Source organism: Carassius auratus, chromosome 35, assembly GCF_003368295.1.
Source record: "Carassius auratus strain Wakin chromosome 35, ASM336829v1, whole genome shotgun sequence".
NCBI lineage: Eukaryota > Metazoa > Chordata > Actinopteri > Cypriniformes > Cyprinidae > Carassius > Carassius auratus.
Window position 1 is genome coordinate 2,836,485 of NC_039277.1, and position 27,939 is coordinate 2,864,423.

At 36.9% G+C, this 27,939-nt stretch overlaps 1 protein-coding gene across 3 annotated transcripts in view; it reads right to left on the bottom strand.

The window, feature by feature from the left end:
• Positions 1-27,939, bottom strand: part of LOC113054036 (ciliary neurotrophic factor receptor subunit alpha-like) — a 150,910-nt gene that overhangs the window by 9,496 nt on the left and 113,475 nt on the right. For all 3 annotated transcript variants that reach the window (XM_026219312.1, XM_026219313.1, XM_026219314.1), the window contains 3 exons: positions 22,528-22,645; positions 19,926-20,092; positions 16,908-17,071 (listed from right to left, as the gene is read on the bottom strand). In XM_026219312.1, coding sequence (XP_026075097.1) covers positions 16,908-17,071; positions 19,926-20,092; positions 22,528-22,645 — 449 coding nt within the window. The remainder of the gene's footprint in view (positions 1-16,907; positions 17,072-19,925; positions 20,093-22,527; positions 22,646-27,939) is intronic.

Below are 27,939 nucleotides of genomic sequence, written 5' to 3' on the forward strand. Positions count from 1 at the left end.
ACATTTTGAGCTGAAATAAAATAAAATGGCTTTGAATTGTAAATGTGTGCTTTTCGATTTCTCAGCTGGTGTGACTGCTTCGGAATGGACGTTATTGGAGAAAGATCGGTATAGATCGATGTAACCGATGGCATTTGTTTGTCTGAACAATGGCAGACGGAGAGTGTTTGTGAAACATGCAACACATGCTCATTGGAAATACGTGCCTCTACCTATATCTCAGCAAAACTTAAAATAATCGAACAAACAAAAAACGCATCCATACGCACAAATCACTGCAGTTTCCAGTTGAAATGAACACTAGAGACAGTTAAAGTTTGACAACTTTTATGCCTTTTCACAGAAAGTATGATTTACAGGGCCAGAGTTTCAAACTATTTTTTCGACATTGTTACGGTTTTTATCGACGTTTTATTGACTATTTTAACATGCACGATATGATATTTGATAACTGGACTTTTTAACATCATCATATAGCCATTTATTGAACATGCATTGTAGCACCATTCACTGGACATTTCACTTTGAAACGGCTGTGAAACATGCAGTAAGGTATATGATATGGGTTGGAAACGTGTCTGGTAACAGTCATTATCTTTGCAATTTAGTTTGTTCACTGATTTTATTTACAAGCTGGTTTAAAACTATGAGGACATGGACGGGCCAAATCAGATTTGCTGGAGCCATTCAGAGAAAGGTCAATGGGCATTGAATGTTTGGTTCCACCTGCAATTCTGTTCCACAAACCATTTCCCAATTGCTACACTTTTGTGAAAGCTGTCAAAACCCGAGAACTGGGGTGGGAGTCAAAATGTCCTTTGCAAGCCCTGTAATTTGAGTATACATACTGTGAACTCTCAAATAAAACACTACCATCAGTTAGAAATAACTAGCTGGTGGAAACCCTTAGCCAAAGATGAGCCTTAAAAGCTAGAAATGTGAGCATCAGCTTCCTGTTTATCTACTTCTGGATCAGGTAACATTGCATTGTGCCGAGAGAAACAGAGAGGAAGACAGATAAAAAAGAAACGAGATGGACAAGACAGTATGCATCTGATGTCTGAGGCGTATTATTAGAGAGAGCTATTTATACAGCCGTATCATTATGTACCAAACACGCTCTGACCCTCACACATGGATACGCCTCAACAATCCCGGCGCCCCGCTGCATTCTGGGCTTCGTTCAGTGCGGCCAAAGCCCATAAATAAGATTAAGCGTAAGTCGTGTCACTGGAAGAGCAAGGAGAGGATTTCTGTCCTACATCGCGTATCGCAGCGAGTGAAACAATGAAACAGCTGCACACAATATCACTGAGTCCTCATGAGACAAGATAAAAGACTCTTTCCATGTAAATCTGAGCTTGATCGCTTTCTATTTCTGTAGTGTTATGCTGAGTAGCATCCCCCCCACTCCCCGATGAGATTTTTCTGGTCAAACCCAGCTACATATAAGTCAAAATGACATAAAAATTACAACATTTACATTCATAAAACATGTTTCTTGTCTTATTGCTAATTATTTGTGAACTGCATGTCAATATGACTGTGATTTATTTTTTGACTTTTTTTCTAACTAACGTATATATATTATTGCTTTGGCAATAAAAATAAAGAGTAAAATACAAAAGAAATGCATATTAAAATTAAGATATCGATACGATTATATAAAAAAAAATACAGAAGAAAATGAGGAAATTACTAAAAACTTATTACTAAAACCAAATTTAAAATGAAAACCTAATAAAAAATATTAATAAATACTACACTATAATACACAATGACACTGCACTATTAGGTGATTAATATAATGCATTACAAATGTGGTTGCAATTATGTATTAGAACATAGAACTGATTATAATACTTCATAAATGCTTTATAATACAGTAATTACACATTTATAATACATTATATATAAAACTATTACAATTTTGAATAGCCATTATTACTTATATATTTAGGATATCAAAGATGCTTAGTACACAAATATGAAATACTTATATTATTATGAACCATATAGTAAACAAGAAAAAACAAATCCCTGATTGATTGCGTTTCAGCATATTTTAGATCATCTGTGTGCTAAGTCACTACACCTATGCTGACATATGTTTATATAAAGCTCTCATAAGCAATTCCGACAAAGATAGAGAAACTAACTAAGGATCTCTAACTTGCATGTAGACAACTGAGCAGCAAATGGAGCTGCCAGGCTCCCAGCAGTCACTGTTGGCTGATTACTGTCACCATGCTGTGATATATTCTAAATTCTGCCCACCTCCCTGCATTCATGCCTCCAGCCCAGCTGTGCTGAAAGCTGACGGCAGTGGAGTGCGGCTCACCCCACCTGACGCCTGCTTGACCAAACATGAAAGGGCGTAAACAGCTTCTGTTAATAAGGTAGCAGTGAAAGCGGATTAGGCCAGACAGATGTAAGCAGCATTTTGCACCGTTTTCTTTCAAAGCGCTTTCAGTATATTGCAGACACTCTGACTGAATGGAAACAGCTGCAAAAGGGAGTTTACAGTGGACATACGGAAGCTCAGCGTGGGAAACTAGCTTCTTCTCTTATTCTTTTAACTCGTTCATCTCATGTTTGCTGTGATTTCTTCTGATATTTGTTTCCAACTCAGTTACTAAAATTTGAAACCCTGACGTTTCAGAATCTTTGAGATTTGAAACTAGAAGGTGTATTCAGTATTTAGTACATTAGTATGCACTCAAAATACTTATACCTAAATTTGAGATGCATCTGAAATAGATGTCAAATCTCCATCTACTTGGATTAACATAAACAGACTAATAACTTCATATGATGCATATTTATCAGTCATACATAAATGAAATGTGTACAATTTCTGTAATAGTACTAATAACTAATAACACAAAGCGTTCCTGTGGCTCAAGTGGAAGAGTATTCTTTAGAAGCACAAGGTTGTGGGTTCAATTCCCACAAATATATGTGGGTTAGCCTGAATGCACTGTAAGTCGCTTTGGATAAAAGCATCTGCTAAATGCATAAATGTGTTTAAAAGTTTACATATCATTAAGAAATCCAATTTATCTTTAACTAATTTCAACTAACCGAAGACTGTGTGTTCCATGGCTAGCCATATTTAATCCGTTTATACTGAATAAATGTAATTGTTTTCACAATGAAGATGTACGCTGATTTAAAGCAATTTCAATAAATGTATTTTTAAAATGTGATTGTTTAAATGATCAAATAGATGCAAACATTTAATAAACTGTGCCATGATTTTTTTTCTTTTGAATGCAAATCTTATTTGTTGTTGTTGTTTTTTTTTTTGTTCGTTTCTTTTCTTTTCTCTTATGACAAATGTGCATATATCTCCCCCATGTAATCTAAATGATCATGTATTTAAATACATACAGTTCATAAAAAAAAACATTTATGTATTTATTTTCTTGTATGTTCTTGCAAGTACAATGCAGCTGATTGTCTTTTTAATGACTTGTAAGGTGTCTAAGCTCAAATCTGTCTCAAATCTATATGTGTGGCCCAAAATATTAATGTAGCGCCAGATTTCAGTCTTTAAAGTCTATACAAGTGGCCTTTATGTTGTGATTCAAGGGTTCTCTGTAGCAAGTTCAAACTCACAAAAACATGCTCTTAAACATGCTATAAACTCCATAGCACCAGCTCAAATAAATAAACAAATAAATAAAAAACACTTCCATTTCCTGAACTAAAACCTAGTGTGCTGCACTTTAATTCAGCTTTCTTGCCTTCAAATGCTGCATGCACTCTTGAAAAGGAAATGTGTGTCTGTATCTGGACTCTTTAGCTTTACATTTGCAGGACTAATTTAATTAGCACTAACAACTTCCCTCATTTTGTCAGCTCGCTTTCCTTTTTTCTTGATGTGTCCGTTCCTATCACTACAGGAAGTCTAGCAGAACAGGAAATGTTAGCATCGCAGATCATTGACAACTAATTTCAGCTAATGGCTTACAGCCCCAATGCCCATCTTCAGCAAACGACGGCTCCTATCACTGAGAGTGCAAACAAACAGAGTTAATTCTCCAAGTAACTGATTCAGAACTTGCGGTTGGCCAAGTATGCACATTAACCTGAATTGCCTAGAATGATGGTTTGAAATACACACAGAGGGAAGTGTTTGCATCGTTCCCAGAATAAACACACACAGATGCGGACTGCATTTTCGGGGAACAAATGGGAATAAACTAACCAACTGATTAAAGTCATTCCATAAATATTTTGTCTGCTGGGTCTGAACACAAAGACTATGAAGTTGTCTATAGGATTTAATCCGTAAAAAAAGAATTAGCAAAGAATTAGGAGATGGCAGGCGAAAAGCTAAAAAAAAAAAAGCAGTTAAGACTAGCTCAATAAAAGAAGTCCTAATGTGGTCCAATTGAGTTTAATCCCCGAGTAAACACACACTTCTCTCAGAGGTTTAAATCCACAGTTCCAAGTTGCAAAATTCAGGCAAAATACCAGCACAGAGTCTCATTTGTCTCTGCTATTCATGCAACACGAGCACTTATGAAATATGCAAGAGATCTGAATAGCATCCCAGTAAATAAATAATTTATATTCTCCCCCGAATGGGCAGAAGAAGACAGACAAAAAATAATGACTCTGTTTAATAGATTCTAACGTCTGTTTACTCTGTGTCCAGTCTTTTATGCAGTGCCTTTTGGTTTGTTTTGTTTTTACATTTTAACTCAATTAAAATCATTTCTTCTAAATTAATGCATTTGAAAGACCACTTGATACATTTTGTAATCTGTTCTCATATCTGTAAATAGCTACAAGCAAATGGGAAGGTTATTTTAAATTTGTATTCCAGTAAAAATTACTAATTGCTTCGAAATTGTACTGAATTAAAGGAATAGCTCACCCCAAAAATGAACATTTTCTGAACATGTGCTCACCCTCAGGTCATCCAAGATGTAGATGAGTTTGTTTCTTCATCAGATTTGGAGAAATGTAGTGTTGCATCACTTGTGAATGCTCAGCAGTGAATGGGTGCCGTCAGAATGAGAGTCCAAACAGCTGATAAAAACATCACAGTAATCCACAAGTAACCCACACCACTCCAGACCATCTGTTAATGACTTGTGAAGTGAAAAACTTCTGCTTCTGACTAAAATATGAGTCCTCTACCAATATAGTATTGCTTCTTTCAATAAAAAGCAGATTTGTCTGAATCAGGAGAGAAATCTGCCTAGATCAAGCACTGTTTAAAAGTCCAGTTTAAAACAAATATGTGAGTGGATTTTGTTGTCAAAGGAAATCAGGAGAGTTACTTTTTCACTGGAGGAAGTTTTATGAGCTCAAACTCTAATCAATACGTCACTTCTGGTTATGACTTGAGCCAATAATCCAGAATAAAATCATCTTAATGATTAAATTCTTTCTTACAAAAACACACAGTTTTTCACTTCACAAGACATTAACTGATGGACTGGAGTGGTGTGGATTATCGTGATGTTTTTGTCAGCTGTTTGAACTCTCATTCTGACGGCACCCATTCACTGCAGAGGATCCATTGGTGAGCAAGTAATGCAATGCTACATTTCTCCAAGTCTGTTCCCATGAAGAAAGAAATGCATCTACATTTTGGATGTCCTGAGGGTGAATACATTTTCAGCAAATTTCAGCTTCAAAAAAAAAAAAAAAAAAAAAAAAAAAAAATTCTAATGTAAATTATATATATTTTGTGGCTCTATTATCCAATACATTTTAATGTATTTTCGCTCTAAATTATCTTCACTCTAAGCTTAATTAAAATAATTGTATCTATATAAATTAATACAATTGAAAGAAAGCATGCCAAAATTGTATTTGTGACAACACAAGGATGAGCAAATGATTACAGAATTTGGGACCCGTCCCTTTAACTTGACAGTGTTGTTACAGTTACAGTTATTGGGTTACTCCTCCAGCCTGGATAAAGCCCGCTCTTGATAATTCACAGAGTATAACATCATCTCTTGATCTATTAATTGCATGTGATAGCTCCAGCTTTCAAGTTCCCCTCGGCATTAAACGCTACGCAATAGCACCTTCCTCATCTGTTGAGCTATATCAGCGGGGACATTATAAATTCATCCCATTTCTAAAAGGTGCAAAAAGCTGCTCAAAGCAACAGCGCTCAGATCCTCCGCTCATTGTGTATTATATCTACAGTCTGTATTTTCATCTTAGTATCAGAGAAGACTGTTGAAAACCGCTTTACCTACACCGTGTGCGAAGGGGAGGCCCGGAGGAATGGGAGATTTCTACATTCTTGAGAGATTACACAAGGGAGGGCATGGTGACCCCTTTCTTCTCTCAGTATCCTGTCCCATTTAACTATAACACCCTGTCTTGACTTAAGGCTTTTGGTATGGAAATCATGCCTTTAAGGAATGTGGATTCTTTTATCAGGGCCTTAATTTCTTGGACTTTTTACTTGCTGTTGTGTATCCAAGGACAATTCCATATAAGAATCCTAGCAAGAAGGAAGGCAACTTTTATTTAACTTGTTTTTTTTTTTTTTTTTCATATTTAGGACAAGTGGTTCTCAATTGGTGGGTCAAATAGAACATCAAATGTTCTGATAGGGTCAAAAAAAAAAAAAAAAAAATCTAATCAAATCAGATAAAATCATATACTTTATACCAGATATAAAGTCATATGAAAAAAATAAATTTAATAATAATAAATTTATTAAAATTATATATATAATCACATTGCATAATTTAAAGTCACATCATGAAATGCAAAGGTTAGATATAAAGTCAACGCTGTGTGATATAAATACTGCAAAACAAACAAATAAATAAATCATACTGTAAGATAATTTTGAGAAAACATTATAATAAATAATGTCACATTGTAGAATTCAAGTTCATAGTTATGACAAAGTCAAATTGTGAGATTTAAATTCACAGTGTAGGATATTAAGCTGCAATTACAAAATATAAAATCACATTTTAGGATATAAAGTCGTATTTACCAGATTTAAAGTCAGAAACAATAAATCACAGGCTAGTTGCAGTCTTAACATAGAGGCTAAGTTTATGCAACTGGCCCCACATTATGAGATATAAAGTCACACTGTAGGACATAAAGCCAGAATTATAAGACAAAGTCGCATTGTAGCATGCAAAGTCACAGTTACGAGATATAATGTAATTGTTTTGTAGTGTCTTATGAGGTATATAGTCATATTGTAGAATATAAAGTCACAACTGTGAGATAAATCACATTGTTATAAAGTCGCAGTTACGATATATAACGAGTCATATGGCAAGAAATCACATTGTGAGATATAACATAATTTTAAGAGATATGAAGTCACACAATGAGACATCATATTGTGAGATAACTATATAAAGTCAATCACATTTTAGAGAAAATAAGTAATAAAGTTACAATTGCATAAAATGGACTTTAATGGAAAATACTTCCCATGTCTTCCATTTTTGTTAGAAACCAAATTTGACAATTTCCCTATGCAGTGTATGTCATGTTAACAACTTTGGATAATTATGGGTTGCCACTTGATTTCTAATAAAGAAACCTGGTCCTGAATCAAAACCACTTGAGAAGCACTTCTTTAGACAAACACGAGTCCCATACCCATGCACAGGAACATTAGCATACTTAAGGCTACAGTAGATAAGAAAACTCTCATTTGAGTATACAGTGCTGCATACTCCTCCTCGCCCTACCGTCAGGGAATATAAATACGCCCAGCTGGAGAGCATGTCTACTGTTGTGGAAAGAAAAAGCAATTTAAGTGGCACTTCCAAAATTCACATTTGACTTTCTACTGATGGTGTAAAAGAAGCGGGCCAGCGCAGACTCTGTCACTCAAGCTAATGAGAGCTCAGTCCCCCTTCTGTGAGATCGCTACTGCTGACCAACAGCTTTAATAGATAACTGTTCGTGGTTCCTGACCCCCTTTGATGCCCAGCCAACATCACTGCAATTAATATCAAAGGTAGTGGAAAAACATTGGCGCTTATCACAGAGAACCGACGGTGTGAAACTACAGGAATTCCTTCAGCGCTCCTGCTTTAAGTGTGTGGACCACTTTTCTGCTATTTAAGAGGAACCCACCCAAGCTGGCACTAATGAGATGTGTCTCATTAGGGGTTGAATATCAACAAAGAAGATGGGCCACATTGGAAAAATACATGCACGTAAACATACCACTGGAAGCAAAAAATAAATAAATAAATATATAATACAAGCTTAAGTAGTGAGTACATCACTTGATTTTCATTTTTAACACTGTCAAACACTGATCTGACTGGATTTTCATTGAGGTGGCATGGTGTGAATGTGAAATAGATAAAGCAGTCTCATGAGATCAAGTATGCTACTGTATGTGAAATCAGAATCTTTAGTGGTTTTGCTTGACAACTTTCTGTTAACATGCTTGGATACAGCACTCTGTGAACAGCCAGCTTCTTTGGCAATGAATGTTTGTGGCTTACCCTCCTTGTGAAGGTTGTCAATGATTGTCTTCTGGACAACTGTCAGATCAGCAGTCTTCACCATGATTGTGTAACCTAGTGAACCAAACTGAGGGACCATTTTGAAGGCTTAGGAACCTTTGCAGGTGTTTTGAGTTGATTAGCTGATTGGCTAAAAATGTTAGCCCTAAAATGTTAACTAAAATTAAAATGGAAAACATAATTATTGATTAGATGAGTAACTACTGATAGTATCTATTATAAATTAATTACTTTTTAAAATTATTATTACAGTTAGAGCCCTAGTATTAATACATTATATTACACATAAAATAATTGAAGCAGTGGTTTATATCACATTTGCTTCAAACAAATAATGTCTCTTTCTATGTCCCACACACACTGATCCAGTGCTCCAGACAGATGCTCCCCTCGCTGTGCAGAGTCAGATCATAAGACACTAGTCCTTAGGGGGCTGAGACACTGAATGAAGGCGTGTGAATACACAAACTTTTATCTATTGACATCTCAAGGATGCCCCTGCTGATCCAAGAATCAATATGGGCGGCAGAGCCAAGGTGCATTTTTCAATTTCTACGCTCCAAGCATCAAGAAACAACTTACAGCGCCCCGAGGAAAAATAACCTTAGAGCTGAACAAACTACTTCATCATAGTGTTCAAGCTGTCAGAGGTGAATGTTAATGTCTAATGCACTATAATGCAATAGGAAAGACATGCAAGGGATGACTAAAGAGCTTTAATTCTGCCATTGGCTCATGTTTGAATCGTTGACATGCAAGCATTTGATGAATCTGTAATATAATAACATGTATAATATAATAACATCTTGTTTATGAGTTATTCAGGGCTTTCGTTTATTATTAATAATCATATTGATTCCTTAACCTAAGGCCTACAATGAACCCCATATAAAAGAAAAATCAAAAGTGAAATATATCTACATTTTTCTCCTAGACAGAAAATATATTAATGAAGAGCAAATCGAGGATTTTTTTTTTTTTCAGTGTAACACTGAAAGAGCTGAATGAGAGTCTTAAAACAGTTTTACACACAATAATAATAATAATAATAATAATAATAATAATAATAATAATAATAATAATAATGCCTCGAGAGTTGGATCCATCAGCACTTACTCATGGGTGTACTTGAATGTGTGTCCATTTGCACACTAGTGGCATCACCATCCTGATGACAGATAATGATGTGTAATATATCACTTGTCCCCAAAATAATCGGAAGTCCAGCATCTCTGATGACAGGCCTGCAATGGGCCAATTACAGCCAATGAGATGAGCATCTGTTCAGCGGAGCCCGGAGGATCTGTGTGACACACAATCCGTCTCAGCTGAGAGCGAGTATCACGACTCAACTGAGCCAGACCTGGGGGGATCAACAAATCCATCTACACCTGCAGTGTAATTACACTTAATACATAAAATAAAATAAAATAAAAAATTGATGAGATAGTTAAAAGGTGTAAAGGTGCGTTTTGAGGTATGGAAAGTCAAGTGTGAATACAGTGGACTGAATTACAGAGAGCACGCACTTAAATATATTAGCCAGATTTTTGATTTTGAGTTTGAAGCCACTGATCTGAGCAATTTGTGAAAAAATAGACTAACTGCTAGTCATCGGTGTGTTCAATCTGATTTGATGGGAAGGTGGCAATTTTGTACAAATACATAAGATGTGATAATATTTTTCAGGAAAAAAAAAAAGTAAGCACGAAGGTCCACTCCTTAACCTAACCATATATATATATATATATATATACATACTTTTTATTTATTACAGTTATATAGTATTTTATAGTTCAAATTAAATGGCTTCTTAATTTCTACCAGCAAATGCATCCCATCTTTGGTAAGCCAATGTTTTCATCAATTTGTTGCTATGGGCCAGATGTTCAATGGTTATTTCTGATAATGCTTGCACAAAATGAGCAGCAGGATGTGGGAGATGTGTGTGTGTGTGTGTGTGTGTGTCTGGAACAGACGGGGTCTGGCTTGGGGTGGAGCACGGGACTTCTATGAAAGATAGTTGAATACTCTTTTTTCTCCCTCTAATGTCTATTACCATGCTAACGGTACTGCAGAGCCGGCGCTATTGATTCATCTAAGTGTGGCTGGAGGATGAGAGGCTCTTTTGGCAGATGCACAAAAGGCCATTAAGCGTGGGGCAGCCGGGGGGAGCCGGGGAACGCAGTGCGTCAGGACAAGAGAGAGAGAAATCAAGGGGTGAATGAATGAAAGAAGGGAATTGTGGAGAAACAAGCACATGGTAATTGAGACAACGATAACGGCTGCTCTTTCTGCGCAAGAATGAATTTGGCTAGGTAAGTGGTTTGATATGGTGAAAAACACAAAGCAGGCTTACAGGGATAGTAACTTCAAAATTTTGAACAGTAGTGCACATATGTAATATATTTAAATGATATATAAATTGCATTTTATGGTCATGAGAAATGGGCTCGATCTTAACAGTTCCAAAGGTAAACTCTTACTCTTACCATCTTCTTTTGAATCTGCTTTGAAAAAATAACCCTGACAGTTTTCATGAGACCCACTCATTTTTTATTGTTTTTAAAAAATTCTTAACTCGAATATGAAAACTGGCGGAAAGGTTCAAGGCTGAGAGTTACACTTAAGAGCGCATTAAGAAGTGATTCAAACTGCATACAGCAAATCTGTTGCGATATCAATTTCAAGTGAGAACTGCAAAAACAAATGCCAGTTTTCAACAAATCAAACATAGGAAATACAAAATTGCTCAGACATGAAATAAACCTCAGTGGTAGAAGTGCTCGAGTGTCTTTTAGGGAACACATCCAGGCGTTGTAAACTCTGAATTCTGACGAGATCCATAAATAAGAAGGGGGTTGGTGGCCGATGGGACCGTGAGAAGGGACAGGTCATGATAGCGTTCAAACAAAACGCCGCACCACAGCGTGACTGAGCATACTTTCCTAAGACTTCCACACCTCCGAGTCTCCAAACACCCCCAATCCTGCTGGTTAATTTGCTGTAAGCTGCCTCCGTGCTATTAACCAAGCCCCGAGCTGCTGTCAGATACAGCGAGGTCTCGGCTAGGTGGTTTGGAAGTTCATAATGGCTCGTGCACATACATATGCACACCCAAGTGCACGAAACTGCAAGGCGGGGATCTGATTTCCCCCGGTGTAAAGCCATGACTCACTGCCGTTTGATATCTGCAGCACGGACAGCCGTGGATGATATCATTACTATGACTGCTAACTGACATCACACGCTAATGGCTAATGGGTCATATGAAACACAGTCTATTAGTCAATAAATCAGCATAAGTGCACTGTTATTCGAACCTGTCTCTCCATTAAAAAAAAGAACAACAAAGGAAAAATAAGAACCAGGCAATTATTGCACCACTCTGATGTGTATGCTTGCAGTTTCTTCGTGAAATTAGATATTAAAGAAATGTTTTGTCAAACGTGAAGAAAATTTAGCAAGATTGCAATTTATTTGTAAATGTAAACAAAAAATTTTGAAATAAGCAGGAAGATATAAAAAGGAGTGTGCTGTTTGCACTCAAGGACACATGCATACTGCAGAGTGAAAGCAAGCAATGTTTGGTTCACAAGAAACCAGTCTGATACTAGGAGCCTTTGCTGGGTTTGCCAACATTTGCAAGGACTATGGCGTCAAATCGTTGAAAGATATGTATGATTTTGTTTAGCAGCAAGCAATCAAGATTTTTTTTTGGCAATGTCCACAAATTCATAGCAAGTTATTAATCATGAATTGGCAGAAATGCCAGTTTAGACACCGTTCAAAAGTTTCGGGTGGGTAAGATTTGAAAACATGCTTCTCTTATGCTCAGCATGGATGCATTTATTTGATCAAAGACGCAGTAATGTGACAACTGTTTTCTATGCTAATATGTTGTAAAACATTTTAATCCTGTGATCAAATCTGCATTTTCAGCATCATTACTCCTGTCCTCAGTGTCACATGATCCTTCAGACAGTTTCGCTGATTCATATTTTTTTGTGGAAACGGATATACTCTGTTTTAAGGATTTTTTAGGAATCAGCACAACACTAACCCAAATACTTGTAATCCTCCATCCACACCAACAGGTGTCAATATGAAGACAAAAATCAGGACAAGACAAGGAAACAAATAACATGTCACTCTTTTAAAGAAGGTTATTTTGGCCTCTACTAGCAAGACTATCAACCAACAAAACAAGTGACACTTGGCTAGAATAATATATGATGTAGACCAGACTTTATGCTCTTTCAAATTTCATTATTTCTGAAACCTATTCCATTTTGGCACCGCACACTCCTGCTGCTACTTCAATCTTGTCCGTCATTGTGATTACCCAAAGCAACAGTAAGCCAAACCCCATTAGATCTACAGTCACATATCAGTCACCTGAAACTGGATGGTGCTCTATGAAGCCTAGCCTCTAACACAGCTCATTCATTCTGTGCAGCGACTCCCAGAAGCCCCCACTGGTCAAGAGCAGATTGTTTCTCATTTGGCTGAGTGGCACCACAGCGGCTTGTTAAAGCTTGAGTTTAAATACATCATTTCTGGGAATGAAAGGGGCGAAGAAGAAAAATGGCCCACGGCATAATTTTTTTCACCTCCGCACCCCCAGCCTCCTTTCATTTCTTCACACTCCATGCTGCTGCTTTCCTGGACAAAAGACAGAGCGTGAAACATTTGTAGTCATTTCACAGCTGTCTCGTGTCTTTTGGCTGCTCCCATATTTCAATCCATCATTCACATCTCTCTTCAGAATAATGTGCCATTAACAGGATTTCACCTGTTCTTTAAATGCGCGTTCTAATGGAATGCATGCACAACCTTAATATTGCAACAATTCTTTTTTATCTTTAACCCAAGGGGACATTTTTTCAGTTAGTCGATAAATCTAAAGATTGCTGAACAGAACATGCTATCAGCAGCCCTGTTTGAATTCGCCACTCAAAATACTGATATTTACAGTATAGATACAGTATATTCCCACTTTAAAATAAACATCTAATAATTTCATCCTCACATCTTTGAGGCAATGACAAGCTTCAAAGATCATGAATGTATGCATATCTTTCTTATAATGACCCCACACTTCCATTGCTCTTTGAGTCATCTGTTAAATGTCAGGGCTTTTTAAAGCTCCGCTGCACCATATGTCTCTTCAGCTCAGCTCCATCAATTACAGCTGAGCAGAAACATTGATCCATTGAATTTCTCAGTCCAGTCATTTATCTGAAGCCGCTCGACAAAAATGACATTTCTACTTTATAATCATGTATATGTCAATGTGGGGCCATACATTTTGGATCCAAAGTTATTTCTAATCATAAGTTTCAATAGATAGTTCAAAATTTAACTATTAATTATGGTACAGGTTTAATGTTTTGTAAATAGAATTTGCTTTTCTGTTCTTGAAATATAGCTCTGATATATTAAAAGGATAGTTCATATAAAACTGAAAATTCTGTCATCTCTTCCTCACCCACATATCATCACATGCATTTCTTTCTTCTCTCAAACATCAAAATATATATTTTGAAAAATGTTACACATCTTTTTTTTCAATAGTGCACTTTAAATATTCTTAAGTACATGCAATTACATGTCAACTAATTAATTAACCATCTAATAGTATTCCTGTAGCTCAATTGGTAGAGCATTGCGTTATCAAGCGCAAGGTTGGAGGTTCGATTCCCCGGGAACACATGATAGGTAAAATTTGAAAGCCTGAATGCACTGTAAGTCGCTTTGGATAAAAGTGTCTGCTAAATGCATAAATTTAAATGTAATTTAATTTAACTAATTGTCATTAATGTGCAACTACAGCTCTGCTTACTCTCATTAGACTATTAGTAGAGTACTGACTGTTAGGGTTAGTAGGATGCACTTGCAAAGTGATCAGATGAATGTGTTATTGGGATCATCCAAAGTGTTGGCATATTAGTCGGATAGTCTGCTAATATTTTAATGACTGCTAGTTGACATGAATTCGCAACGTTTCTTATGGTTAGTAGAATGCCTAAAGTGGAACATCTCAATAAAGTGTTGCCAAAAAGTGGTTACGTCTAGACACAGTTTGGACCAAAATTGACTTACATTATATAAATGAAAACCATTAAAAATGCTCTTCAACATATATTATTTTGTGTTCCGCTGAAGAAAGTCTTGCAGGTTTGGAACAACATGAGGTGACTAAGTGATAATTTTTTGGGGGAGAACTGTCTTCTTAAAATAATGAAAATGTCCAATAAACATTTGTATGTTTGTGTCAAAACAGTTGCGAATGAATCCAAAACAGGTCTTAATTTAGAGGGTTCACTGTTTCGCTTGTTCCGAATAGATGGTTGACTATTTTTTTGTCTATTTCTGGGAACACCGTAATTGGAGATAGGTTAGGTTTGTATACCTGCACCTCAATACAACAGGAATCAACGTTTTTTTATATTACAAAAGTGATTTATTAAGCATGTCCACTTCTTAAATCTAGGGACATCGTCGGCTAGCCACAAGCGCTTGATTGTTTCCATGCCACATTTTGCCGTCAGATCCCAGGCAGCTTTGAGGCATCCATTGCTCAGCGAGGACTGCTCCAGCTGCCATCTCCTCATTCCTCAGCAGAATGGATGGCTTCCCTACACCACGCTCCCCGCGCTGAGCTGGCTCTTTCATCTCTCTCAAGCCCTCTCGCCGTGATACGCTACGTGAGTGCACATATGAGGCGCTGCTGAAACGCGGCCTGGCGGAAGACTGATGAGGTTTCCACCTTGTCTTGGTGGAGCTCAATATGGTCTTAGCTGCAAGCTGATATGAGCTGGCGTTTGGGCTGATATGGATTGTTTCAGAGGAGTAGTGGTCTCACAGAACTCAAATAGGATTCATACGGCGTAATAGTTAAGAGTAATAGTTGTTTTGGAAATTTAGTTGGAGGGAGGGAGGAGAAGTGTGGCACATAACACGGGTGTTTGCATGTAGATTGATTTGACAACTTTAAGTTTAGTTGCTTTACTTGCTTACTGGAAATACATTATTTTCAGTGCGCACATTCCTTTTTATGCAAAATTAGCCTCACTACAAAATGCAACATATTCACAAAATCGGTGCTACTTTATCTGCCTCGTGCAGTTAACATTAGGATGAAATGAAAATGTATTTTGTAAATGACTGTTACAGATGTAATTTTGAATGATTCGACATATATGCATTTTCTAAATAATTAAAATGTTATAACTCGATCGTCCAACAGATTTCTCTCTAGTAGCATAAGGAGAAGTTATCCAATCATTTGGTCTGCTTAAACCCCACCCCTCCACAACTGACTGCAAGCTCACGTTTGATTATGATGCCACGCCCACATCTCAAAATCCAATCAACAACCAGCTAATAGAACCAAGTCCCCTCCGTACTTTTTTTTTCTGTTTTTATGCATCAGAAGACATCTGTTTCAATACATTTTTTTTTCACAGTATTGATAAAATTATACGAGCTGTGCATTCGCAATCTCCATTCAATCAAGTTCCTTTATTACGAAAAAAAAATAAAAAAAAAAAAAATAACCAAAACCTTTATATACTGCATATCCCATTCATCCAGAGCAGGTAGTCTAATTTCAGAAATTTCTAATAGATTTGTAGTCCTGAAACACTTCATTTTCTTAGTGCCAGGCAGTAACGAGATTATAGAGTGAGATGTGCTCATCTACTTAAAGAGCTTAATGGAAATAAGCATGACGCAACATCTACTTTCAACCTTGATATGTAAGAGAAATAAATACAATAATCCCAAGGCGCTGCTTAAGAAATATTCTCTGACTGACTGGCTGGTGCTCTCTCAGTCAGTAGTGTGGCAGTGTATATATGAGCTGAGACTATGGGATATAAATCACCCATTTTCAACTGTCCAAAACTCTGACTGACGTCTTGGTGTGCAAATCAGTTTCCAAAGAACATGTCTAGTCTCATTCTGTAGAGCTGAGGGACACAATTGGACTCATGTGGAGAGCTGACAATGGAACCAAATCACAGTCGCCCTCTTTGACCCCCTGTATTCTTGTCGAAAATGAGACATGGTTGCAAACACTATTCCGAAGTCTGCAGAAAAGACGAACATAGTCTGGTTTCCAGAATATGCTATGTTTTGTGCAATAAGACGTTTGATTCGTTGGCTTTATCCCCGCCGGGATGCTGAGCCACAGAAAAGTGGCTAGTTGTAGTAGCAGGAGCTTGTTAGTTGACCAGCAAGACAATGCTGTTTGATCAACTTCGTCAAAAATACCTAGCTGGTTGGGTTTATGAAAATGTTATCATTACTAGTTTGAGCGCACATAGCATGTGCTCTACATAAATTTTTAAGATGAAACAGAGATGGCAAGAAGCTATAAAAGCGGTGATCCACACTTACGTGCTGCCACTGGTCTCGGATGAGTGGCCGGTAGCGCAGGAAGTACTTCAGCGGGAAGGTCTCCACGTCGGGCCACGTACTAGGACTGTTCCAGGTCACCTCTAGTCTCCGTGCATTGTTGGCTACGGGTTTAGCCACCACCTTCTCAGGGGGGTCAGGTTTCACTGTTGGACCAAAGAGATCTCGATGTAAACCCATGACCAATTGCAGATATCATATTGAAAGGAATAAATCGCCCCAAATTGATTCTGTCCTCAGAATTTCATTTCTTTCTTCTGTGTAAAACAGATGGAGAGAAGGCCTCGAATCACATTCGCACATGGCCATCGTCAAATGGGCCACATCAAAACACGTCTCGCAAGGTCTGATGTAATCGACATGAAATGGGATTTATTTTCATGTATCTGTTAATAGAATCTGGTATGTTTGAATATAAAAAAAGAAAAACAAAACAAAAAAAAGAAAAAAATAGCCTGGTTCTTGCGCAATTATGTAGTATTGCTTAAAGGAAAGATACAACAGGTAAATAATAATAACACATACTGTAATACTACTACAATTGATAGGGTAACTAATAGATCTCATCACACTTTCCCTATGTGATTACAGTACATTAAGACACTTGTTTTGTATTTCATGTTTTTTAAACGTTATGTTTAAATATGCAAATGATACATTACAGTATTTAGTATTCACTAATTTGCATACAATTCCAGAACAGAAATATGAACAGTTAAATTAAACAGTTTCAAAATTAATTGAATTATTATTATTATTATTATTATTATTATTATTATACATATTAATTAATAATGTTTTCTACATAAAATAAATAAATACAAATAAAATGGAATGAATAAATGAATGAATTTAGGAAGGAATATAATGATATATGTATTAGACACATAGAGGATAAAGATATACATTCAGATATAGATATAGGAGAAAAACTGTAAAGTTGTATGTATGTAAGTGCTTCTGAAGTAGTGATTTCGTGCTAATATGAAGAGAATGGCATTTAAAATATGTATTGTAATTAGGGCTGCATGATTATGACAAAAATCATAATTGTCGATAATTGTCGGCTTTTCTAGAGTATTAAGCCTCAAATGTCAACTATGCATCGGATTGGTTTGTTCTTTAAATTATTAAAAGGTAAATTGTATTATAATGTTATAACTGCAAATCGCGATTAGACATTTGATTAATTGTGCAGCCCCAATAGTAATAAAAATATTCACATGCAAATAATAATAATGTGTTATAAAATTAAGTTTTAATGTGTAGTTTTGGGTGTTTTGTTTAAACTAATTTGAAAGAAGACATGTTATTGAAGCAAAATCTCAAAAACTGACATGAAAAAAAAAAAAAAAAAAAAGTTTTCCCAAAGGGTATTGCCAAGGCTAATTTTAATGTTCTTTGTCTTTTTGAAGCTTGAAGCTTGATTTCATTCGAAGATTGCTTTTAATATATGGAAAAGAGCAACTTGAACATTCTTCTAAAACTCTAATTTAGTAAAAAAAAAAAAAAAAAAAGTAAGCCGTATAGGTTTCTGATTGTCAAGAGAGTCATGATAAGTTTTGGGGTAAACTATTCCTTAAGATCTAGGAAGTGTGAAAATACCTCTAATGCTGAGATGCTAATAGTATACGAGTTGTGACAAGGCTCCAAATAAAAAGAACACAGTTTCAGAGGCTAAGCAGAAAGAATCCGTCATGACAAATGCACTAGCGAAACACTATAATGGAAAAAGAGATGAATGATTAGTGCTGAGATTTCCCCTTTATGATCCCCAGCTCGTCCCTCGGAGTAGAAAATCAGTTTGACATAACACACACGTCTGCTAAAGAAGCCACACTGACATTTCTCGAGATGTCTTTTGAGCAGCGGCGTCTCCTGAATATTAGCAAAGCCTTTTGGAGCTAAGCTTTATGGGAAATACGCAGAGAGCAACAGAGTGGCCTTTCTCTTCTTCTGGAGATGCGGTGTCCAAGGATCATTCTGTTTGCTCTGCGGTTTTAGCTTCACTCGCACACAAACACATGCACACGAGGACAAAGAGATGTTTCTGAGCCCCGTTCCCTTTACTATTCATAGCAGACACAAAGTGGCTTCAGGATTTATAGCTCAGGCCTTGACCTGGCTTGAGCGAAACACTCTTTACGACTTTCTAACACTGTTGATCTTGTTTAGATGTTGGCTTTTCGGATGCTAATTTTTTATGTTAGGGTGTGCTGATAGGAAGGGAGCTGGACTGTAAGAGAGAGAGAGAGAGAGAGAGAGAGAGAGAATATTTCACGCATTCCAATATTATATATATATAAAATGCAAACATACTGATAAAGAAAATTATTTTGGCAGTGTAGCTGAAAAAAAAAAAAAATCTATAGTCTGCATGCTTTAGTTTCAATGTAAGGCAGGTACTTTCATCAATATGTTCCCTACTATGCTAATCACAACTAAATATTTTTTCAAAATAAAATCAAATAGCTGTCACATATGAAATGCATTTTTTTTTTTCTAAAGGAATCCATTTTCCTTCAAATATACACTAGAAACAGAGGGACAATATTTTGTTGTCAACCCAGTGATCCAGATTGCATTAGCATTTTTATTACTATCAAGCACACATGTAGCCATGCATGTAAGCATCCTATTTAGTTGCCAGAAGCCACTTCAACAACACCTCCTCCATCGATCAGACGATATATGTTGGAGATATTTTCCTCAATTCTGTTTGCCAGCATGGGTGTTGTTCTTTCAGAGCAGGAGATGATAGTGGCTAACCAGAGTGTCTGATAAACATGAACTAGATGTTTTGGTGAGGTCTGTTTGCTCCAACCCAGTATATCATACAAGGCTAATAATTAATAGGAATGTTCTACATGACTCTGCGTTTGAGCTGGTTTGTTTACATGCATGGAGAAAGTAAGATAAGCTCTTTAAAGCGATTTGTGAGTGAAAGTGGTTTTAAATGAAAATCCCACACCAATTTGTTGAGTAGTATATAAACTGTACCTATCGAGGACTCCTCGAAGCTGATGGTGCTGGAAGCTCGACCCAGGGAGTTCACTGCCGTGACGTTGACCCGGTAAGGAAAGCTGGAGAAAAGTTCGGGAAACTTCACATGACATCTGTTCTTATGAACTTCATCCCTCGTCACCTCCAAGGGCCTCTGGTTGTGTCTGAAGAAAAATAAAGGATTTATCTTCTGAAGCATCGAGACATAAGTAGTTCACTTTTTGTAAGATAACAGTGAATCTAAAAATGAATTTTCTTCTTTTGCAGTGCCATTAAAATGTACATTCTTGCATCAACTATTGTTTTAACAACACCACTAAGCTATTGCCAGAGCTGGATAGTAACTAATTAAATGTAATCTGGGTAACAATCAAATTTGAAAGAAATACTTGTAATTAGATTAAATTTAATTTTAAAATATACATAATCAGATTTTTGTTGACTATATAATTACTTATTATTCACACAATAGCAGCACAATAGCTCATAATTTATTGATAAGTCGTATTTCTCACATTTAAAATTTTCCTCTCTGAAATAACCTACTGTTCATATATATATATATATATATATATATATATATATATATATATATATATATATATATATATATATATATATATATATATATATATATATATATATATATATTCAGAAAGTCTTTGAGTTTTCAAGTTTTGGTTAATGGTCACATGACAGGCAGGTAAAACTTCTCTTTGTATTTTTACAACAATATATGCAAGTGTCTCATATTTAAATTGATGTGTAAAGTAATCTAAAAGTTATCAAAATGTAGTCCGATTTTATTACCTAAAATATGTAATGTAAAGGATTACATTTCTAACTTCAATGTAATTTTGAAACAGTAATGGTCTATAATTTTGTAAGTGATTTACCCAGGACTGGTTATTGTTTTATTGAATCAATGTCATTTCTGGATGAAACAAGCTAACATTATTATTCCATTCGATGTTCACCACGTGACATGAGAACAGCAGATATGTTAAATTAGGGGCTGGCATTTGCTTGCCCCCAGGGTATATCTGGGCCGAGGCCGTGTAGCTGACCTTTAAACCTCCTGATATCAGCTCTGCACATGCATTGCAAAATTCATTTATTGGGTTTTGATGAAGCTTTATTGAGGTTATAATTCAAAAGCCTTGCAGCATATGTTGATACATAAATCACTTTTCATGTAGATAATGTCTAGTCCTGACACAATTCTCTTGAATAATGACCCCAACTGAACAATACACAACTTAATGGATTATTAATTATTATAAAGTTAAGAATAGAGGTTAATCAAAGTCAAAGCTATTTGATTAAAATTAACTATATATATAATTTTTTACATTTAGTCATTTAGCAGACGCTTTTATCCAACGCGAGGACAACAGAAGCGATCAATTGTAGTAGTAAAATAACTAAAAACTACGATGGCCGGGATACAGCTCAACGCGCTGCAATGTGAGAAAACACCAGCAAAAAAACAAAAACAAAAAAAAAAACATCATCACAACACATGCATATAACGAGACGCGCTGCAAATCCTTCACAACACATGCACATTAACAAACGCGCTGCAAATAGCACTGACCACAATGGAAATGTTTCAAGGAGTCCCCAAAAAGTGTTGGACCCGGCTGGGATCGTGCAGTGGCTACTGGTCAGTGGACTTGCATGATTCCTTTATCTTTTGGATATTATTAGCCTAAATAAGCTGAATAATTACATGATTAAATGTAAAACATTACTTAAGATGGCTAACTTTAATATCCTCTAAATATAATTTCAAGGTTAATGAAAATAAACTTGCAATGCTTCATTAATTGTTTCTTGATGTGCATGTGTTGTGATGATTTGCAGCGTTTCTTAATTTGCATGTGCTGTGATGATTTGCAACACTTGTGTTGTCAAATTGTTAAAGATGTTTTCTTCATTTGCTGGTGTTTTTTCAATTCCGGTGTTTCATGTGTTTTCTCAAGTTGCAGCGTGTTGAGCTCTCTCGGCCGCCGTAAATATATATATATATATATATATATATCAAATGATATAAAAGACAAATGCATACAAATAATAAAAAACTATATAAAAACTATATGAAATAACAAATGGTATAAGAGTATAATAATGATTCAAACATAACACTAAGCATAATAATATGCTGCATGTTAACATTTGTCTTTTTTCAAAGTGATCACGTTAGTGTTTGTAAGTGTACCAGCGTGGATTCAGAAGTTTCCATTTTCTGACTGATGAGAATAAAGCTACACTTTGGTTGTCCAGACAGATGTGTATAGATAAGGAGATTGGGATTGAGAGAAAGAGAGATGGAGCTCTAGTAGGTTTATTCCTCAGGGGCTTTCGACTGAGAGTCCACTTATACTGCCTTGAGTTCCAGCACTCAGAGTCAGACAGACCTAATCAGCTCTCAGCAGACAGCGTCTGACCACACAGATCACTGATTCAGATGAGCTCGGTGTGTCTTAAAGCCTCCGCCGAACACGAGAGGGCATGACAGACAGAAGTTGAACGGGAAGCGAGGGTTGACAGACGGATTTGCAAACAAAGGGAAAGGCAGACGGGAAAAAAATCTTACTGAACATCGATTTCGAAGTCCGTTGGGATGTACGTGGCATGCTGAAGGTGCCAACTGCAGTAGAAGCCTTTGGGATAGGTGTTTGATCGACACGTCACCTGCGGTTCCTTCGGAGGAACTGTGAAGAAAGCAGAGGGGTGGAAATGTAAGTACTTTGTCAGCAACAACACCTTCGGAAATCCATCAGCAGCCCAAAATACAAGTCCCCAGGAGGCTTTATTTTATGATATCCCCTGCTTCTTTGGCTGTGTAACCCCTTGAACCTCCCTTATTCCAAGCATCAAGTGGGAAAGGAAATGTAATAACCGCCCATGCCCTCCTTCCAGATTAGAGTCCTTTTTTACTGCACCACTGGACCATGCCTACCGCTGCCAGAATTGAAACTGATGACTTGGACCGGCTGCCAGGGTTACACATAATATTACCCCTTCTGATGTGTTCCTGTGTGTGAAATGGAGAGTGATTTAAGTTCCGTTGGCTGCCGAGCACCGCCTCCTCCTTCCTCATCTCCATCGGCTCCCAGGGGCCTGACAAACAAGAGCCCGCAAGAAACAAAACCACTTTTAAAGATCACCTCTGGGCTCCCCTTTGAGCTTTGATTGCGCTAAACGCCGCACTAAGCTGACAGCTTTTACATACGCTCTCTCCTTACGTGATTGCGATGAGACTGGCTTTGAGATTTTTGATCGAGATTTCGGCAAAGTATCTGTGCACTTGAGGGAACTTGCGGTTCTCCTAAGGCCTGAAATAAAAGGTACAGCCTAAAGAACATTTGAAAATAACTTTAAGCCCTTTCTGAACCATGTGAGTGGTGGTTCTGGCTTAGGTGAGCACCATTATTAAAGCAAATAACCTAAACTATGTCAAACTACGGTATACAACTGACTCTTTTTGAGTAACACACATGACTGATGCCTCAAATTATATTCAATTATTTTAGACAATCGACTTGGTGGACAATAAAACAGACAAAAAAGGGACCCAAATATAGAAACCAAAATTGACAGAGTTGATGGTCGGCTCTTTTGATTTGGGCCAATCGGCAACCACCAAGAACACCCTAGCAACCAGATATTTTTGTATTTTATTTTAAAAATATATTTATTTATTTATTCATTTATTGCAGTGGTTTAAGAATCAACAAGTGAAAAAAAAAATAATAATAATAATAATAAAAAAATTATAATATTAATAATAATAATAATAATAATAATAAAGCCAGTGATATAAGACAAATCATACTTGTATTCTAAATGGATTGAGAAAACAATCCCTAACATCATATGCAGTTTTTCTTTTAAGTTAAATAAATCATGTTGATATAGTTTTCCAATAAAAACAAGACAACAAATATTATTTTATAAGTGCAGAAAGTATTACCCAATAGTCCATCCTTTAATAACCTCTTACACTGACCCCTTCACACTTTTACTTTAAGTCTTCTTCCTTAAGTCTTTCAATTCATTGGTCAACAATGAAAAATCAGTTACGGATCTAGTTTTACTCTTTTGCCAGGAATAAAACAAGAATAATGACTAAAAATCGGGTAACTGCAAACCACACATTGCTAGACTAAAATTAGCTGTGTGAGAAAACTGGATGCAGGAGATTGGAGAACACTTGTTAGAAGAAAGGAGGAGAGCAGAGCACGCTGTGTTTGACCTGACATTCCATCCATGAGCTGCGAGCCCAGAGTTTAGACAGTATCTCCTGAGGAGGTGCATTCCTCCATAGAGTTGGGCCTGCAGGAGGCCTTCCTCAACCTCAGACCAAAAGGGTATGCTGACAGCTCATGGACCCACATCCCCATTTGTACTAACAACACCTGAAACCTTCCCTTTCACTTCCCCACCCTTCCCAAAAGAAAGTGCATGGCCATCCTCACAGTGGAAGATCTCAGAGACATTCTCCATAAGATGAAAGTGGCAAAACAAAAGAAAGTTGCTTTTCTGAGAGAATTAGCAACCTAGCAACACCTCTATTGTTTCCTTTATGCCCCCCCCCCTCTTTCTAGCACAGAATGTTGTAGAAGTGACAAAAGACATATCTCATTGTTCTTCCTTACGAGTGATTTCATCTACGCTACCAGTGCCAAAAGAACAGCGTTAGACAGAGATGTGGAGAAGCTAAACAAAAGTGTCGCTTAAGCCATTTTCATCACTCTAGCATTGCAGGAAATGAAAGGGAAATGTATTTAAAATGCTTAGTTAGAAGGGGTGAAATTCATAAAGATATATACAAGATGACGAGTTATTAATATATAATAAACAAATAAAGATGATACACTAAATAAAAACACACTAAAAACACTGCTTTACGTAAAGCAACAACATGGGACTGTTTGCCTCATTGATGTGAAGCTCAAAAAAGTGATAAGTTTGCTGACCTGACCATATGGTCACCAAGACCTCACTTTATGTAGCCACAACCCTTCAGAGAGCTGTCACATCAAATCCAGGCCTAGCAAATGATACCTTCCAAACTCTTGCTACAAAAAGAGAAACTTCAGTACTATTTGTAATAAAAGCTGATAATTGCAGAAGTCAATGAAGAGGTGCAATTTAGCTGTCAGACAAAGTACACTTAATGGTGAAAAAAAAGTCCTTCTCAGTTTACCGGAGTGCTGTTTTTTCTATATTGATGCAATTGAAATATAACATGCGAAAACATTTGCCTTTGACCTCGGCTGCTTATTCTTTAACCCCACTTTAAATCTGAATTCTACTTGTCACTCAAGGTGCTGAAAGCGTCATGCGTGATTTTGACCGAGTCTACGACCCTAGAGGCATCAGGTGAACTCTTCACGCATGTTTAATAAATCCAGCTGGTCATACAAAATATAAAAAATACAAAATAAATAAGGCTGCACTATTGGCCCCCTGCGTTGCTGGCTGTCCGCTCCCTAATCTGTGGCCATTAAAAGGCCAGCACAATGAAAGAAGTGGATTCAGGGGTCAGTTGACAAACGTCAAGCCACCAGCCCACATGAAAGGCATGTAAGTGAATCCCAGGCGACCAAAACTATCATCACTAACTGCTGATCTGTTAAAGCTGGGTCGGTGCCCCCCTCCACAACACGACTGGAATGTGGACTATTTACTCGGCAATTGAAAGCAGTGGTGAGAGCGGTGCTGCCGGGAGGGGAACGGGGATCAAATTGCATGGACAGGCTCTACCTGCTACATGCAACATTTTAAACATATTCTGGTTCACAGGGCAGCATAATCTAAATTAATCATGATACCTTGTCCACACAGTTTGTGAGTTGGTTTTTATATGAATTTTTGAAGAATCTTCTTTGGGCATTATATTACAGTATAATAACTATGTTATAAATCAATTATTACCACATTTGTTGTTTATCTATACATGTTATACTACAGTGTATACTATAACTCTGTATTTTCTATTATTTAGTTATCCTAAACTGTGCTTTTAATATTGCAGCTTGTCTAGAAGAGCGGTTTTAGGGGGTGGGGTCTTCAAACGGCAAAACCATCATCATAAATTAGTCACAGTGCTTGTCCTGTACAAAAAGTGCCTGGCTGGCATCTTTTCAAAGAACAGCTTTGCTCTCTCTGTGCATGCATGCAAATTCATCTTATGCCTCGGATCCTAATCGAAAATCCAATAAAAGAAGCCCCATAAATCCTCGACAGAGGTACGTGAATTGGAGTGAGGGTGATTCTGGCCTATAGTACACCACTGCTATAGACCAAACTAAGTGAATTGTTTTCTCACAAGAGCCAATAAATCATCAATCTCTCTTTTGAGTATGTAAATCTGTCCCCCTTTCAAGAACAAAAAAGACGACACTTTACTCATGCTGTGTTTTGTCGTTAAAAACATTTCTCCTCTCATTCTCGGTCCACCGTAGAGACAAACCGTGCTGAGTAAATGGGACAGAAAAAGCTGGTCAGCAATCTTTGGCAAAACAATTTCAAAATGTTGCATGAGCGAAATCCACCTTTGTATGGCGACAGTAAATCTAAGAGTAAAATACTGTGCAGAGTTAACAGTCCATGGCGTAAACAATCAGTTTTAACAGTAAAAGCTGTCGAAAAAAACAAACAAATACAAAACAAAACACATGGGATATACTTTGTTTTTATAAAGCCTGGTCTCAATGGCTTTGACAGGGTAGGTGATGTTGTTTTTACTCAACGTCTTTGGTCAGGGTGGCCTAGTAATGTAAACCAGCTCTCGATAGCTTCAGATAACTAGATTTAGACTTCTTACCTTTAAAAATAATAATTTAGCATGACTTGTTCCCATCTCTTTAAAGTCTATATGTAGTAATTAATGAATACATTTGCTACAGGTTAAATGTATATCAACATTCAATTAGTTTAATATGCAGCACCCCCCCACCCCAACTTTTCAAACAGGTTGCTATAATTGTCTCTTGCTAACAGCTAAGCTGTGTGATGCTGCTAAAACCAACAGGCAAAGCTTAAGAGACCATTTAGAGCTTTCCCAGAAATCCACATCACATCTAGGTCTACATTATCACCGGTCATGCCTTTTAGCCCTTGGTGACCAAAACAACCAGTCTAAGATTGAGATCCACTTCAAGTCTAAGATCCACTTCAGTGAAATTGCTCTGAAAATAGTCCTAAATTCTATGAGGTGAACTTCAATGGTACCCAATATGTAAATATGCAGTGACTAGAGCTGAGGCCATTTGTAGAGGGGCAGAATACATGAATGACCTTAAGGCAGTAATTTTATATTGAAGCCATTAGTGTGCATTGAAAAAAAAAAAAATAGCAGTTCTATTTCCACAGGCCCTCTCCTGCACTATCCCTTAACCATCCAATTATTATCGAGACATAGGGGATGTTTGAGAGAATTTGAGGATGTTAAATGTTCTGGTCACTCCCGAGGGAATTCCTTGGATAGGGTTTGGTTCTGTAACCTAGCTCAATGAGTGAATCCCAACTTGGGATACAGGATTACTTCACATCGTAGTATAAGAAAATGGATGCAAGTTGGAGTTGACAAAGAAGACTGGTCCATCCTCTGACCACATCTTTGCATTTGCAAGGCATGCACACTGAATTTTTCAGCAATTGAATTTTACCAGTCAACATTTTAAACCTAAAAGAAGACGGCTGTAGTCATGGTTTACAGTCTTCTGGTGGGCGTTATTCAAAATGTATTCATTGTGCTCCTGAAGGCAACTTTTCGGCAGAGTTGATCTCCAACACACTTACCTGATTAGCTGGTTCAAGTGTGTTTAATTAAGATTAGAACTAAACTCTACTAAAAGTTGGACCTCCAGTAGCAGGAGTAAACACCCCTGCTTAAATGGACTAATGTATTACTTCTATTGAACACAGCAAGTCAATATATGAACTATAGCCTGGTCACTGAGGTACTACTTGGGCTGTCAAGCTTCAAAATGGCCTC